This window comes from Argopecten irradians, chromosome 10, assembly GCF_041381155.1.
Source record: "Argopecten irradians isolate NY chromosome 10, Ai_NY, whole genome shotgun sequence".
NCBI lineage: Eukaryota > Metazoa > Mollusca > Bivalvia > Pectinida > Pectinidae > Argopecten > Argopecten irradians.
This window is the reverse complement of record NC_091143.1, coordinates 41324279-41338668: the sequence shown is the minus strand read 5'-3', so window position 1 is coordinate 41338668 and position 14390 is coordinate 41324279. Positions and strand designations below refer to the sequence as shown.

At 32.4% G+C, this 14390-nt stretch overlaps 2 protein-coding genes across 3 annotated transcripts in view; one reads left to right on the top strand and one right to left on the bottom strand.

Annotated features, from left to right (window-relative positions):
- The window catches only part of LOC138333927 (uncharacterized), a 35931-nt gene that overhangs the window by 1426 nt on the left and 20115 nt on the right, over positions 1-14390 (top strand). The window contains exon 2 of the mRNA XM_069282591.1: positions 10087-10318. Coding sequence (XP_069138692.1) covers positions 10087-10318 — 232 coding nt within the window. The remainder of the gene's footprint in view (positions 1-10086; positions 10319-14390) is intronic.
- The window catches only part of LOC138333928 (uncharacterized), a 67640-nt gene that overhangs the window by 43131 nt on the left and 10119 nt on the right, over positions 1-14390 (bottom strand). The gene's annotated exons all lie outside the window — the stretch shown is intronic.

Sequence of the window (14390 nt, the reverse complement as noted above, 5' to 3'; positions counted from 1 at the left end):
TAATAATTAAGTATTCTTTTCATTCTTTCCCGTGAGATAAAGCTGATTGAATGAGACAGAACAGAACAGCAAAGCGACCGTTCACCCCAGAAATATTTCAAAACAATTCATATAACGTTTATACATATATACATAACTGTGATGATTCTTTTGTAAAATCGAACCTTTCATGGATATACGTTATCTTTTATTGGGGCATCAAAATGAGAAATACCATTGAATTTATATGACTTGAACTTTACTGCAATCGTTTCGTTTCTGAACCTTTTAAATACCCTTAAACCTGAAGTGTCTTGAGCTTTTTTACATCAATATCCAACTTCTATCACACTTTTCTTTTTAAAATTATCTCTAAGCAAATTTTAAAACCACAGACGACAATTTCTGAGTAACATACATCAAATTAATTTATATTTGCGGTCAAATGGTTATCGTACATTTTGAGCAGACATCCTTTTTGGTTTGATATATACCACTTAATTACAGCTATGTTGTATATCAGCAGCGTCTAAAGTCTGGGGTTATATATTATTGTATCTAAACCATGGTGAAGCGAGACTATTGTGTATAGATAAAATTGCTACACAATGATCACATAACCTAGATCCAATATATCTATAAAGAATGCTTCCCTTTGTTGCCAGACATTTTAAATCTTCTTTCACTAAGTGTCTGATGTGTTGACAAATTATACTCCAATATAAAATGGGTCGGCATTGGAGAAGGAATTCCAATACACATTAAGACAGTCATCAGATGTGGAAAATCACATATGTTTTGTTTTATTTCGTTAAAATGATCTATCAAGAGAGTTTTTAAGTAATTATGACCGAAAGTGGCTTTGTTCATATATCAGCTACTAACACATTATTTAGGCCATATCTCTCTAAGCATTCAAATGTGATGACACGGTAAAATCTCTCATGTTATATCAGGTAACAAACAAATACTAATACACATATGTTATAAAGGCGTTGGTACAAAAGCTAAGCTCATAATTACCACAAGACTGAGGTCATATATACAATACGCATATGGCATACATTGCAAAGAACATGATTATACGACATTCGTATTTCTTTTTGAAGGTACTTTTATCTGCATTTGTCCAACTTCAAGTAAATTGTTTGCAGTAATGTATAAAAGTTGTCGTTCTTTAGTTTTGTAGATACTTTGTCGAATATTAAGTTTGTCATTTCGTTAGAGCAATTTGTATCACGAATGAAGCAACCTTGAAATGGCAAAGGCAAAGACCCTTTTACGAAAGTCGTGAACTGTCGTAAACCGTTAAAGTCGTAATTTTTAACACTACAGATTTCACAATGTTAGATAGGACGTTAAATATCCATGTTGTGATAATGCCGAATGAGATCCGGGATGATTGCGTTTGAAATTAACCAGGAAAACATTTATAACATATTAGAAACTCGGAACCACGATTCTTTTATTGAAGACGTTTTACATGATATACCATCACTGTGCTTATATAGGGGATGGGTAAGAGTTCTTAAGTATGCTAGTAGAGGATTTATTAGTGGATATTTTGGCAGTGGTTCATTGTATTTCAACATATCATAATATACCTTCTTTCAAACAATATCATACACCTATGGAAGAACTTAATTATTATCAGTATCTTTGTTTGTTCTAGGTAAATAAAGAGGCATTTGAATTTCGAAATTTAAATAACATATATGACGTAATCTTAATGTTTAGACAGATATCTGTGTGGAGGTTATCTCCTTAAGCTGACAATAAACTGTAAACAAAATTGTCTACAATCATATATCTCACTGGGTTTATGACCTCTGATCTAAGTAAATCGAAAGTAAACGTATATATTACTTCATTTACCACTAATACTACTATGAATAATTCATTTAACAGGTCACCACATGGACCACAAAGCAAATATTTTGAATTAATTATATGGAAAGAAATGGTCATTTTTGTAAACAGTTGACTTTTTGTTCCGTTACAGTGAATGTACTAATTTCTGTAGCAAATATCACAGTCGAATACGAATTGTGTACATGGTTCGTTGGACCTTTTATAACCCTGAATGGTTATCGTTGTGAAATATTCGCCGAAGTATTACTGTATGGTTGGCAAGCATTTAAAGACTTTAATTAAATGATTTAACAGGATGACAATTGTGAATCCGTAATGGTTTTCTAAGGAAGGCCTAGAATATTCCAGGAAAGATGGCAACATGTAGTCACAGGAAGTGACCTGAATTATGTCAACTGTTGTATACCATTAATTGAAGTCGAGATTGAACTGCGAAATAACTAAAACCATACATATCTTGTCACGGGGACATCAGTTATTGCTGTCTGCATATCAAATAACCTCTGATTTGGATTCAATTCCTACAGATAGGGAGAAACATAAAAAACTTTATGGTTTTGATGAGGACTATTAAGATGAACATAACATTTATATCTTGCAAGGATTTATAGGTCTCCCATATCTAATTGACATTGATCTCGTGTTATGTGCAAAAAATGAAGACAATTCCAGAAAGACGCAAACTGATTCAACTGGTCGCAGTGTCAAGTTTGTTATATCGTCCCCACGAAAATAGGATAACTTCTAAGATAAAATATCTTAATATCACCGAACTAACATTCTAAATGTATTGTGTGCTGAAAACGAATATTATTTATTAATTAATTTAATTCATGAATCAATGAATGCATATTTTACTATTAAATTTGATTGATTCTTAAAAAATGTTAATTTGTAATTGAATTACTCATTCAGAAATAGATAAAACGTTTTCAAGTTTGTTGTTAAGTTACACCAATGCTAATTGACATATAGTATTAACTTGTGAAACACATATTCGACATATTTTATGGCCTATATAAATGAATGGCGATAAGAGAAGCGTTTTAAATGAGGTATTTGTTAAAATTCCGTTAGGTGTTAACAACATTGACCTATGACATATACACATCACAATTTTAAAACGTTTACTGTGTTCACCCAACCAACACAACACCTTCACGTAAAGGGATTAAATCGTTTAGATAAGATCTGCTAATTTCTAGCGAGATCAGTATATGTTAACATGTGTAGAAGACTTGGGTATGGAGAATGTAGATGTAGGCTATATACAACACTAGTTAGTAAAAGTTACTCTTTATCAACATGGACATCAGAATGAAAAAAAAAAAAAAGAGATTCATACATGATAAGCTGACCCGTTTTTACCTGAAGTACCTATATCCTGTAACCCATAAACGGTATACACTTTTATTTATACTGTTTTATAGGTAGTTACAAGGAAAGCTGCCCCAATAGTATAAAAGATTATTTCTAGATAATAAAATTGAACTATTTTCTTTAATATTCCCACTCAAAGATTTGCAAAATGTATTTAGTTTTTCTGCCATGCATATGGTTATATGTAGCACATCTTTACAAACTTAAATCGGGAATCAGAACAGTGGCTTCAGAAGATTCTAAAAACAAAAACTACAAACAAACAAAAATGATATCGAAAACAAAAAATAGACAAGAAAGAAATGATCGAGTCTTCTACATGTATCATACATATAATTTATTTGTGCTTTGTTTTCCATCATAATGCCACACATCTCATGCTTTATTAGATGAACGTAACATTTCCCTCAGACAGATTTCTGAAATCAACAATCTTTATACAGGATTTTCTTAAGATTTTCAATGGTGTCCATACCTTTGTAGAAATGAGGTAATACATTAGTTTGTCCTTTGTACGATCCGAAGCAGTATGTGTTGTAGCTGTAGAGACATATTGCTATTTTGTACGATCCAAAGCAGTATGTGTTGTAGCTGTATGACTCATTTATACTTACCTGTAATATATTTATATTTATACTTCTTATCTAGATTGTATAACATGAGGTATTTATTTAAGGGAATCTTAATCCATCTAAATCGACCTTTTCATGAATAACGGTACACCCATATCTAAACATTTCGTGCTATGCATTTCCTTCACTTCATAAGTTCCGTTCGATCATGGAGAGTAAAGCAGGATACCACGGCTTACCTTTTGGTTACCATTGAAAATACAGGGAACAGTCAAAATATATGGGGGTGGGTAGGTGTTATCTTATAATCACCCCCTTACGGTATATTGTACCAGTCCCCTTGATTGGAAACATAAGGCTTGAATTAATGACTTAAATCATGATATAAAACGAGTTTTAAAAAGAGAAATGCCAAATAAATTCCAATCTAGGACTTTACTCTTTGTACAGGTCATTTGGATTTTGTTTAAGGATGTTTCGCCAGAAAAGATCCATAAATTTGCATTTAGATCCATGTTCTTGACCGAGGATTTATAAATCCTTGACTCGAAATACATTCTACATAAGTTTTCTTAAGATGACATAATCATTATTTCTGCTTCTGAAATGTTTTTATCTTAATTTGGAAATACGCCTGTCTCCTCTTGTTTGGTTTAGGTTTTATTATATAGTGTAACGTCCAATTAACAACCAGGGTAATTTAAGGATGTGCCAGGTTTAGATGAATCGAAGGAAGAAAGCCGGAATACCTGGATAAAAATCACCGACAAGCAGTCAGTACCTGGCAACCGGCTCACATGGGATTGGAACTAGCCAACTAATGGTGAAGGGCGTGCGGTAATACATTATGTAGTCAGGACATCGTAACCACTCGTTCGACGCTTATCCCCCTTGTATAACAAAGTATTCCTAGATCATTGATGTTGTAAGCTTAGTGCAGTTCGGTTAATATACTAACGTTGACCTAAGCTTACGATCACAGTATATTCGTGGGAAACGTGTCACGCTTGAGTGGATTATACGATACATGAAAATGTAGTCAGCAGAAACCTTGAAAAATCAATTTATAAACTAGCTGTGCCATTAGATGTCCTTGGAACCTTGCTGCCATCTACAGCTGAAGCAATTAGCGTTTGAATATTCATTTTCTTGAAATCAAAGTAGTACCGTTTGGTAACAAGAGAGAATAATGATAATGGTTTCGTAAGCAAGCTGGCAGGGAAAGGTTATTGCGTGCAGGCTCTCTCATGCATGATGTACACTACTTAGAGATGAAAAAGTAGCAGAGCTGTGTTTCATTTCACACCTTTGTCAATACATTAACCTTGATTGGGAAATAAATAGGTCAGTGATAAATAATACAGCAAATCGGCGATCGATAGTTTTAGGGATGAAACAAAATCCAATGCACATATCAAGCCGATACTGGTACATTTTATAAAAAAAAACTTTAAGTTTCTTTTCTTTTTTGGTGAACCTTAAACGGTGGTAATACATAATTCTTTATATATATTCATAGTTCTTTAAACTTTAGACCTTCAAATCCTATGGACCGTGTTGGTCAGATGGTTAAGATGTCCATTATGTAGGAAAAATGTAATAGTACCAATTCTCTTGCAAACCATTGTTTTGGTTGATAAGAAATAAAGACATTGTTTTTTTCTGTTACTGATTTCACTTTGATCTTTTGACTATATTCAAAGCTGAGACATAGGTAAAAATACAACTTGATTGTACCATATATATCACTTCTTTGAATACCTAAGGAGGTGTTATGCTATTATTATTTTCGCCAAAATTGATATTTTTTAACAGCCTTATCGTATTAAATAACATATTAACCATGACCTACAATGTAATTTATTTGATTTCGCCTGACCTATGATTATCCTTTCACTTTAATAACAAAAGGGTCTACCGGCGTTAACTTTGAAAAATAACATAGGACGAAAACATTTTTTTAAATAAGAATTTTTATGCAGACATGAAGAGATAAATGAATCGGTGAACAGTACTGATTTATTACAAATTAATCTTTAAAAAGTACATTTGAACCTAGCAAAATGTGATTTGCAAAAGGTTATATTTCAGATAATGAGTACTTTCCCTTTATAGTCTGAGGTATATAGGGATTTTAAATGTGTTGTTAGTAATACTGTATATGGATTTTAAGTCTAAACATCAATGAAGGCATAATTATAGGTTAAACCACATGTTATCACTTAAAGCTATCTCGAAATGACAGATATGGCACAGTCTTTGACACCCAAATACTATGGGTGAAAAGAATAGACCTTGAGTTGTTGTACTCTCTATATTAGGGTATAGAAAAGGAATTTCAATGTCCATTTAGATATTAACGCCTTAAAATGCTTTGAAAACAGATCATGCTTAATTCCCCACAATAATACACTTCATTGGACTATGATGGTCATTTGGTTCCACATTCTTTATGGGTTTAATTCTTGTTATGAGTAATACTGTGTGTGACAGGTGCAGTACAAACACGGCTTATGACGACATGGGAATTCAGTAATCCGTTATGGCTTCATGACCTTACTCCGTGTTTTATCGTTAACTTAAACAGATGTTCTTACTAGAGAGTATCAAACGGAAATGTTCAAATGTATGGTTTATCACTATCTGTTGAAGAATCCTAAATCGCTGACGATCGACTGATAGAGTTTTTATTCAGATTATTGTCTACGTGAAAGACTTTATCTTATTTTCGATATTTTGGGTGATATTTTATATTGGAATACAAAATGTATGAGGATTACACTGTTCACGGTCATCACTTATTTTTTGTAATGTGATATTAGCATGACGAAATCGATTTGTTTATCTGATAAATATATTTTAGTTATCAAATGCACATTGCATGTCTAATTGCATTTTTGATATTGCATATATTTTACCGTGTTTGACGGTTTTTAAAAATGTATTTGTACTTAAATATATGCAATAAACGTTACAAAATGTTATTTCCAGAGCAAATATATGTTAGATTAAGATTCTCATAAAGAAATAACATAATTTATTTTGAATGCTATCAGAAATATCAAAGGAAAATCTCCTGTGTATTTAATTAATGCAAAATGAATTTATATGATGAACTACCCAAAACGAATGCAACCTGAACGATTTTCTATAATTTGTAGATATTGTGGGTCGATACACATTTCAGATAGAGTCTTATTGTCTATCCATATACCTACAAGGTAGACAGTAGACATCGATTGATTTTGACTGGGTTGTCAAGTACGTGTCATTGACCCTCCCATATATTACAAGGTTAACAATCCTGTATATTAACTGCATATCAGGTTAGTACATGCTATGTGTGTTATATCTGTCCTATCATGATGAATCGTGTAGAGAAGATATTAAAAAGGTAGTTTATTTTGAGACGATATATACCTATCTATGATCTAAAGCGTTATTTTACTGAATTATGGACTCAGTTGTTTTACCCAAATTTTATGTCTCTGCAAAGTGGTTCATCCGGTTTCAACACTTATTATATATATAAAGTTTTCCTTCCTAGTACAAAACATTTGAAATTAGTGGATGCTTTCACAAATACAATTATAGGATATTCTACTCTAATATGCGTAATGCTGAAAAATGTGGTTTTAACGTTGAAGTATCATTCAAGACGTTGAGTTATGACTGATCAGCTACCGTAATGCAACCTAATAAGCCGGAGTATCGGAGGCAAACCACGGAGGTAACCACTACATGAACTCATGACAAAATGATGAAGTTTTAATATGATATTCGAGTCTTTGAAACATGATCTACTTACTTCCTATGCACATTGAATCCTGACTTGTAAATTAAAATATTTTGTGAAATGAGTGATTTGACATGCCACAATGTAACTTACTACGCTGTTTGATCACGTCACTGAGTGAATCCGAGAAACTGAAACTTTTAAATGGAAGTGCTCAAATAACAGTATGATTTTCATGATAATTGAAAGTGAATGTTTGTTTAAGAGTTGGATTGGAATACAAAAATCAGTCATGGTTTTGAAAGGTTGACGTCAAACAAATATTGGAATTTAGACTTGAATGGTAGTAGATTTGAAAGTAAACCAGCATACCACGCCGTATATCAATCGAAGACTACACAATGCTGAATAGAAACGCATTGTTAGCTTGAACCAACAAAAACAAGCAAAATTTTCTGAAAAAGTCTTGTGCAGAAATTTCAATATCTCACAAACCCCTTTATCTGATTATTTTTGTGTTGGTTTTGAAAGGAATATGCATATGCATTTAAAGAAAACTAAGACAAGATTCTATAATTATCTAGTATTCAAAAAAAACCTTTCAAAAACAAAGCTAACCGATAGATTTGACATTCGTTTTTACCCATTCAGACCCAATTCTATTTAGTGTGATTTTTTTAATCAAACATGTCTCTCAACTTCCACTAGCTCAATCTAATTTTGAAATGAGGTCACTTTTGTATGGATAATTGGTGATTCTTATTATATTCCCCTAGAGAGAAGGCAGTCACTAATGGTTTGGATTCAGTAATTACACGTTGTAATTACTCTAGTATGTCGTCAAATATAACACGAGAAATTGATTAAAAATCCAGCAATTGTGTTTGCCTTTTTAAAGCCACCCGAAAGAGGTTTTAATTTGATTTTACTCTTACCTCAATCATGTGTAACTTACGGTGAGATATATATCTGAATGGTGTTAATTATTAAATGGCATTTGAACATTCAAACATTAACGAGAAAACTAAATGACAGGAGTATCGCACCTTGCAAATATAGAGACATGTATCTCAACATTATACCACTGTTATTAGTAATAACTGATTACATTTTCCATTCAATACTTTCAATATTGAAGACTCTATACTTCGACTAACCATGTACTACTTATGATATTTTTTTTGACTTCCTAGAGTACTTCTCTCTGTCTAATAATATTTCATCATAGTCCACTCAAGACTCAAACTAGTGAAAATATAGGCCATACTTGGAATTAATTTTAAAAGAACATATTTAAAAAAAAAAAAAAATAAATAAATAAATAAATTTTTTTTTTTTAATTTTTGGACTAGTAGTCATTAGATTTATATCGTTTCTAGTTGATTTACTCCACAAAACGTTATATAGAAATATATAGAAAATAAGAAAGGAATTCCAACACGTACTCAATATTTATAATATTTTATAACAAAAAATTGATAATAAATTAGACTTGTGTGATGATATTCCTCTACACTGTATGTGTATGTATGAATGTATGACAAACGTTTCCGGTTGTAAATAAATTGTATCCATTCATTTGACAGGTAAAATGATTAATATCAGTTATCTCTTGTGTAGTACAATATATGTACTCGATCGGCCTACTTGATGCTGACTAATTGTATCATAGCGGGTATAATACGATGATACTGGTATTATAACAATGGAAATATATTATATCTTTTGTGAGTAGGGGAGTAATACATATACAGTAAGTTTTCAATAAGGTCAATAAGGTATTGCATTAAAATACAATATTTCGGTAGATCATTTAAGGATGCGTCAGGTTTTTTAAACGAATTAGCCGGAAACAATCCGCCGTCCTACTGTCAATGAAAACTATCCCGCTTGAGTTTCGAACTCCCTACCCACAGATGGTAGGCTAGTGGTAAGTTGACGGAACACTTTAACTACTTGCCTACCATTGCCTCATTTATGGTGGCTGTGGTAACACTTTATAAACAGCTCTAGGTGATAACGAGATTTTATGGTAGATGTTTTGGTAAAAGTCCACCCAAACCATCAACAGCCATGGTCTATAATAATTATGACACTAAAACATTTCACCTTGTTGTCCATTGATTTAATATCCTTTGACAGAGGTTACTAAATGATGATAATTCACATAGTGATGTCAAACCGCCACATTCATTATGTATTGGTTCAACGTTGATTGCAGGTCAATTATTTGATCGGATAAGCATTGTTTTCATACTTTTTGTATAGTTGGTATTTGAATAATAAATAATGGAAATGCTATGACAAAAGCCTTTACCATTGCGATTCCATCTTTTGTTCTTTTTTTCTTCTGTATATCAATACAGAACGGTCAGTTAAATCATTCTAATTTTCTGCCGAACTGCATTTTTGGCGACACTGAATTCCGGACCGGAATAATCACTAAAAATATGCATAAACACAATACTGTGTATTATATTGACCATGGTATTTTAAGTTTCAAATATAATCGCATATTGAAAATACCGATTTGGTTATTTTTTGCAGTCATACCTCGATCAACGTCCAAAGACAAGTCATGAGCCGGTTAGAATCAACAGTTCAGATCAACGCCCGAAGTCAAGCCATGAACCCTACAAGATCACCCCTGCGGATCAACAAGAAGCAATCAACGCCTACTTCGCCAATATGTCCCTCCAGGATGCTGGCTTTCCTTCATCATCAATCCCACAATTCCTGGACCCCTCTGGAGAATGGTCCAGTGATCCTAATTTCATGGGTGAGTGAATTTTATTATAGTTTTATGCTTTTGTTATTTCCTCATAAAATAGATTATTTTTGTGTTTAGACATATATACTTGATTTATGGTACATAGTGTTTTGATACAAATGTCACGAAGGGATAATGCATTAATAATTTCACTAAAGATTGCATGGAAATAAGTCGGTCAAGTGAAACACCTTTGAAATGTGTCATCAGTGAATTAGGAAGAGAATTAGGAGACCTAGTTTACTTTGTGCATATTTAAAGACTTTGGAGCACACTTCACATTTGGTTTATCATTCTCCGACTCTGTATTGCTAGGCGTTTAATAGAAAATTTCGGGCACTATTGATATACTTCATGACACACATACAAATACTTCATTTGCAGTTGTTAATATCAACACAATAGAAAAATATTAACCTTCGAATTGTACAATATGTAAAATATTAAAGGACTCGATTTGTATGTGTTTGTAAACACTAACGCGATCAAACAAATACTCTTCATTCCTAGTTAACATAATGCCATGGTTATTTGGTGACATAAATATGTTACAAACCCTCTGAAATGTTTTCCTGAAATGTACATTTTTCGCATATTTTGTCAAAATTTACAAACAACACAATAATTTACAAGACAAAAGTAATACCTAAGGTTCAAATCATGATACAACACTGCAAACACACTTTTTACAGTATCAACTTAGTTATGTTCAAGAACGCCTAAGACTTAACATATAGGCATACAAAACATCACTAGTTTTAACAGAACTGACCAAAGCGTTGGCCATGTAACTTCAATATATCTCTTAGCAGTCAGATGTTCTGAGAATGCCACGTAGCATGTCTGGACCAATGTTTATGGCTGGGCGAGTTTGGTGGTATTAACAGCTGTGTTTCTGAGGTGGTTTAATTATGTATTATTGCCGGAGTATACGTAGTTAGTAGGCCTACTGTCACTGTGGAACGTAGCTGGAGTACTATCATCAGTATTGGGGAATTACTGCTACACAGGTAGGTGTTCTATCAGGCGTTCCGTACAAGCAAGGTTTTTCTTCTGTTTTTTGGCTATGAAAATGCTGCACAAAGCATTTTGTTGATTATTGCAGGTGTGGGATCCGTATTGTTACATAGGTACGCTATTGGTGAATATTTACCTACAGTAAAAAGGATTACAGAGAGTGTGTCGGTCACTTTTAATTATAACTTAACCAGACTAATCAGCGCCTTATCTTACTAGCTGTTCTCCATTCCTAAAATAGTAAATGAACCATTAACAAACAACGAAACCACAAAACAAACATAATGTTGCTATTTACCTTATAAAACGTCCATTAAATTTCGCGTAAAGTCGCATGTATACGTTTTCTATAGCAATGAAATGAAAATGCCCGACCATTTCCTCCAGACATATTACATGTCTTTGATCAGTCAGACTTTATATCAATATTAACCCGGTATTTAAATTGACCTGCGTATTGTTAACATCTGGCCGATAGCTTGGTGGAGTTCTCAGGACACGCTCCGTGATATATGGCATTTTTTGCTTGACTACAATGCATTTTAATCGACCAATTAGCTCAGATCTAAGCCAAAACCTGGAGGGTTCACATCTCGTTCTCTGCTGGACATTTCACAGGTAGGTTTAGGTTAATTTCTTTCCGTATGCTAAAGTTATTTTTCGTATATACTATTATATCAAATATGTCATTTCATAAATGTTGCTGAATTATATTTAGTTTCACTATTTATATACTATCCAGTCATTTTTTGCACTTAAACATCCTCGTTTTTATTACAACAGGCTTTGTTTAAAACTGATTCTGAAGACTAATGCTTTTAAAACCGATATAAATTATTTTTATTTGATATGGATTAGTGTGTTGAATTACAGTATTCCCTTTAAAGTTTTGTTACAAATTTATATGGTAACACATACCTTTTATGCTATTTATAATACTATACGCATAAATATATTATCAACTTAAGTGACAACATAAGGATAAGTTCTTATGATTTTCTGATAGTCCTTCTTATAAGCAATAAATTCAATCATTTATACATTACTCTTTCAATTAGGTAATTCATATATTGCATTTGAAGTATATGCATTTTAACCTCTGGTTTTACTTTTGAAATGTTATGTAATACTTTCCAAACGTTTGTGAGAAGTACGAGTTACCTACCTTTTGAAAGCACAGGCTCTCCAGAGTTAGGTAAATAAAAAATGTAAGGAACTGGAGGCCCACTACTGTTTTTCATTTTAAAATATATAACAATACTTCAGAGAAGCCATGGTAAGCTGTAATTTGAAGAAACATATTATACTTATCTTAAAAGTAGTATTTACTTAATAAAATCTTCTGTTTATGAACTTACAAAAGCAGCATTAAACATATAAACTGCACTAAACGAAATATCAATGTGCCACTAGGTCACATTTACGCTATTTGTAAATATGTACATTGCAATTAATTCCACATACTCTTCAGTTTAAGAATATTCCATGCAATTATGTTTGCATTGCGAATAATTTATCTTTGGGTTCAAAATGTATTTCAATGATGAAGTTTTGAATACTTGGTGTCACAATTTGAAGTGTTATTCGATGTATTAGTCCATAGAGTTCAGTTTGAAAGAACTGTATTTGTGTAGTGCTTAAGCATGTTTACAAAGGGGCAGACATGTCTATAATCAATGCGAGAACATTTTGAAAATATATATTTAAATCTATTGACATAAGACCGAGCAAACAGAATAGAACAAATATTAAATAAATCTTGAGATGTATGTGGGTTGGATAACACTTTTACCTGAAATATCTTACTTCCGAAGGTAGTTAAGTGTAGAAAGGAAATTAATCTGGTGAAAATGGAAGTAGCTCTTGCATACGCTTTGATAAATTACAGTAGCTTTGGGGATAATTTTACATTTTATGGAAATATAATACTCATGTTTTCAACTTATAGAAAATTTTGATGTTGCCGTAGGTTTTAGAAATACGCGTGTATATATACATGTAACAAAATTATGAATATATTGTGGCACTTATATACAAAATGAAATCTTAGAAAGTATAGGGTAGCAGGATTAAAACAAATAAATCAAAGATGACGATCAACTTGTAGTTCACCACCATTTTGAACAACTATCGATATTACTTTTCGAGATTCTTATTTATCTTAACATTGTTATGAGGGAAGTGCAGTCAGATTTTGTAACTATGCACAGATAATGATAATTACGAAACATTACATCTAGGGCGTATTCAAAGGTCGCTGATTCTCTCTAAAATACAACAACAACTACGTATGTTCAGCACCAATAACTAACGCGCAATCGAAAATGTAATATTATATTCAGTGGTATTTTGATGCTTGATAGAATAAACCTAATATAAATTATATGATATAATATTTCAAAAGATTGACTCATAAATTTAAAGATATATCCACTTCATGCTATCGACAACAAGGCATTATGCAATATTAATATTGCTCTTCAAAATTGACAAATACTCCCGGATCAATATTAAAGATAGTTTAATACACTAGACCGAATGGTTCTATGACCTGCTGTTTAATTGACAGGTGCTAAGGTAAATACAGGTGTGAAGTCCATGATAACAGGTAATCGTTGTGTCTGTTATTGGTGAAATGTTCATTACATAGGTTGCGTCAATCTGAAGTGATTAGATTGATAAGCAGCAGGCATTGTAATTTAAGTTTATAGCAACAGAGATCGTACACCACATGTTTCATTGTCATAGAACAACGTTCTAACTTATAGCACGTACGCCGGGTTCCTGATCCGCAATACCGAGATATATTAAATTCCATACCCAAACATGGCTTACATAATCATAATGTTTGGTTCAATCACTGATATTACGATTTCTAAATATATAGTTCAGAATAAGTTGTATTTGAGTCACACACATACAATGTGCCCTACCTCAAACATCATTTATGATAGTGAAACTAACAAGATGTGACCTTGCTATAATAGTATGGTGGCTGCTTGAACTGGAAGTCATGAGAACTTTAATAATACATATGTTTGGTATTTGACACACGTGCAAACGT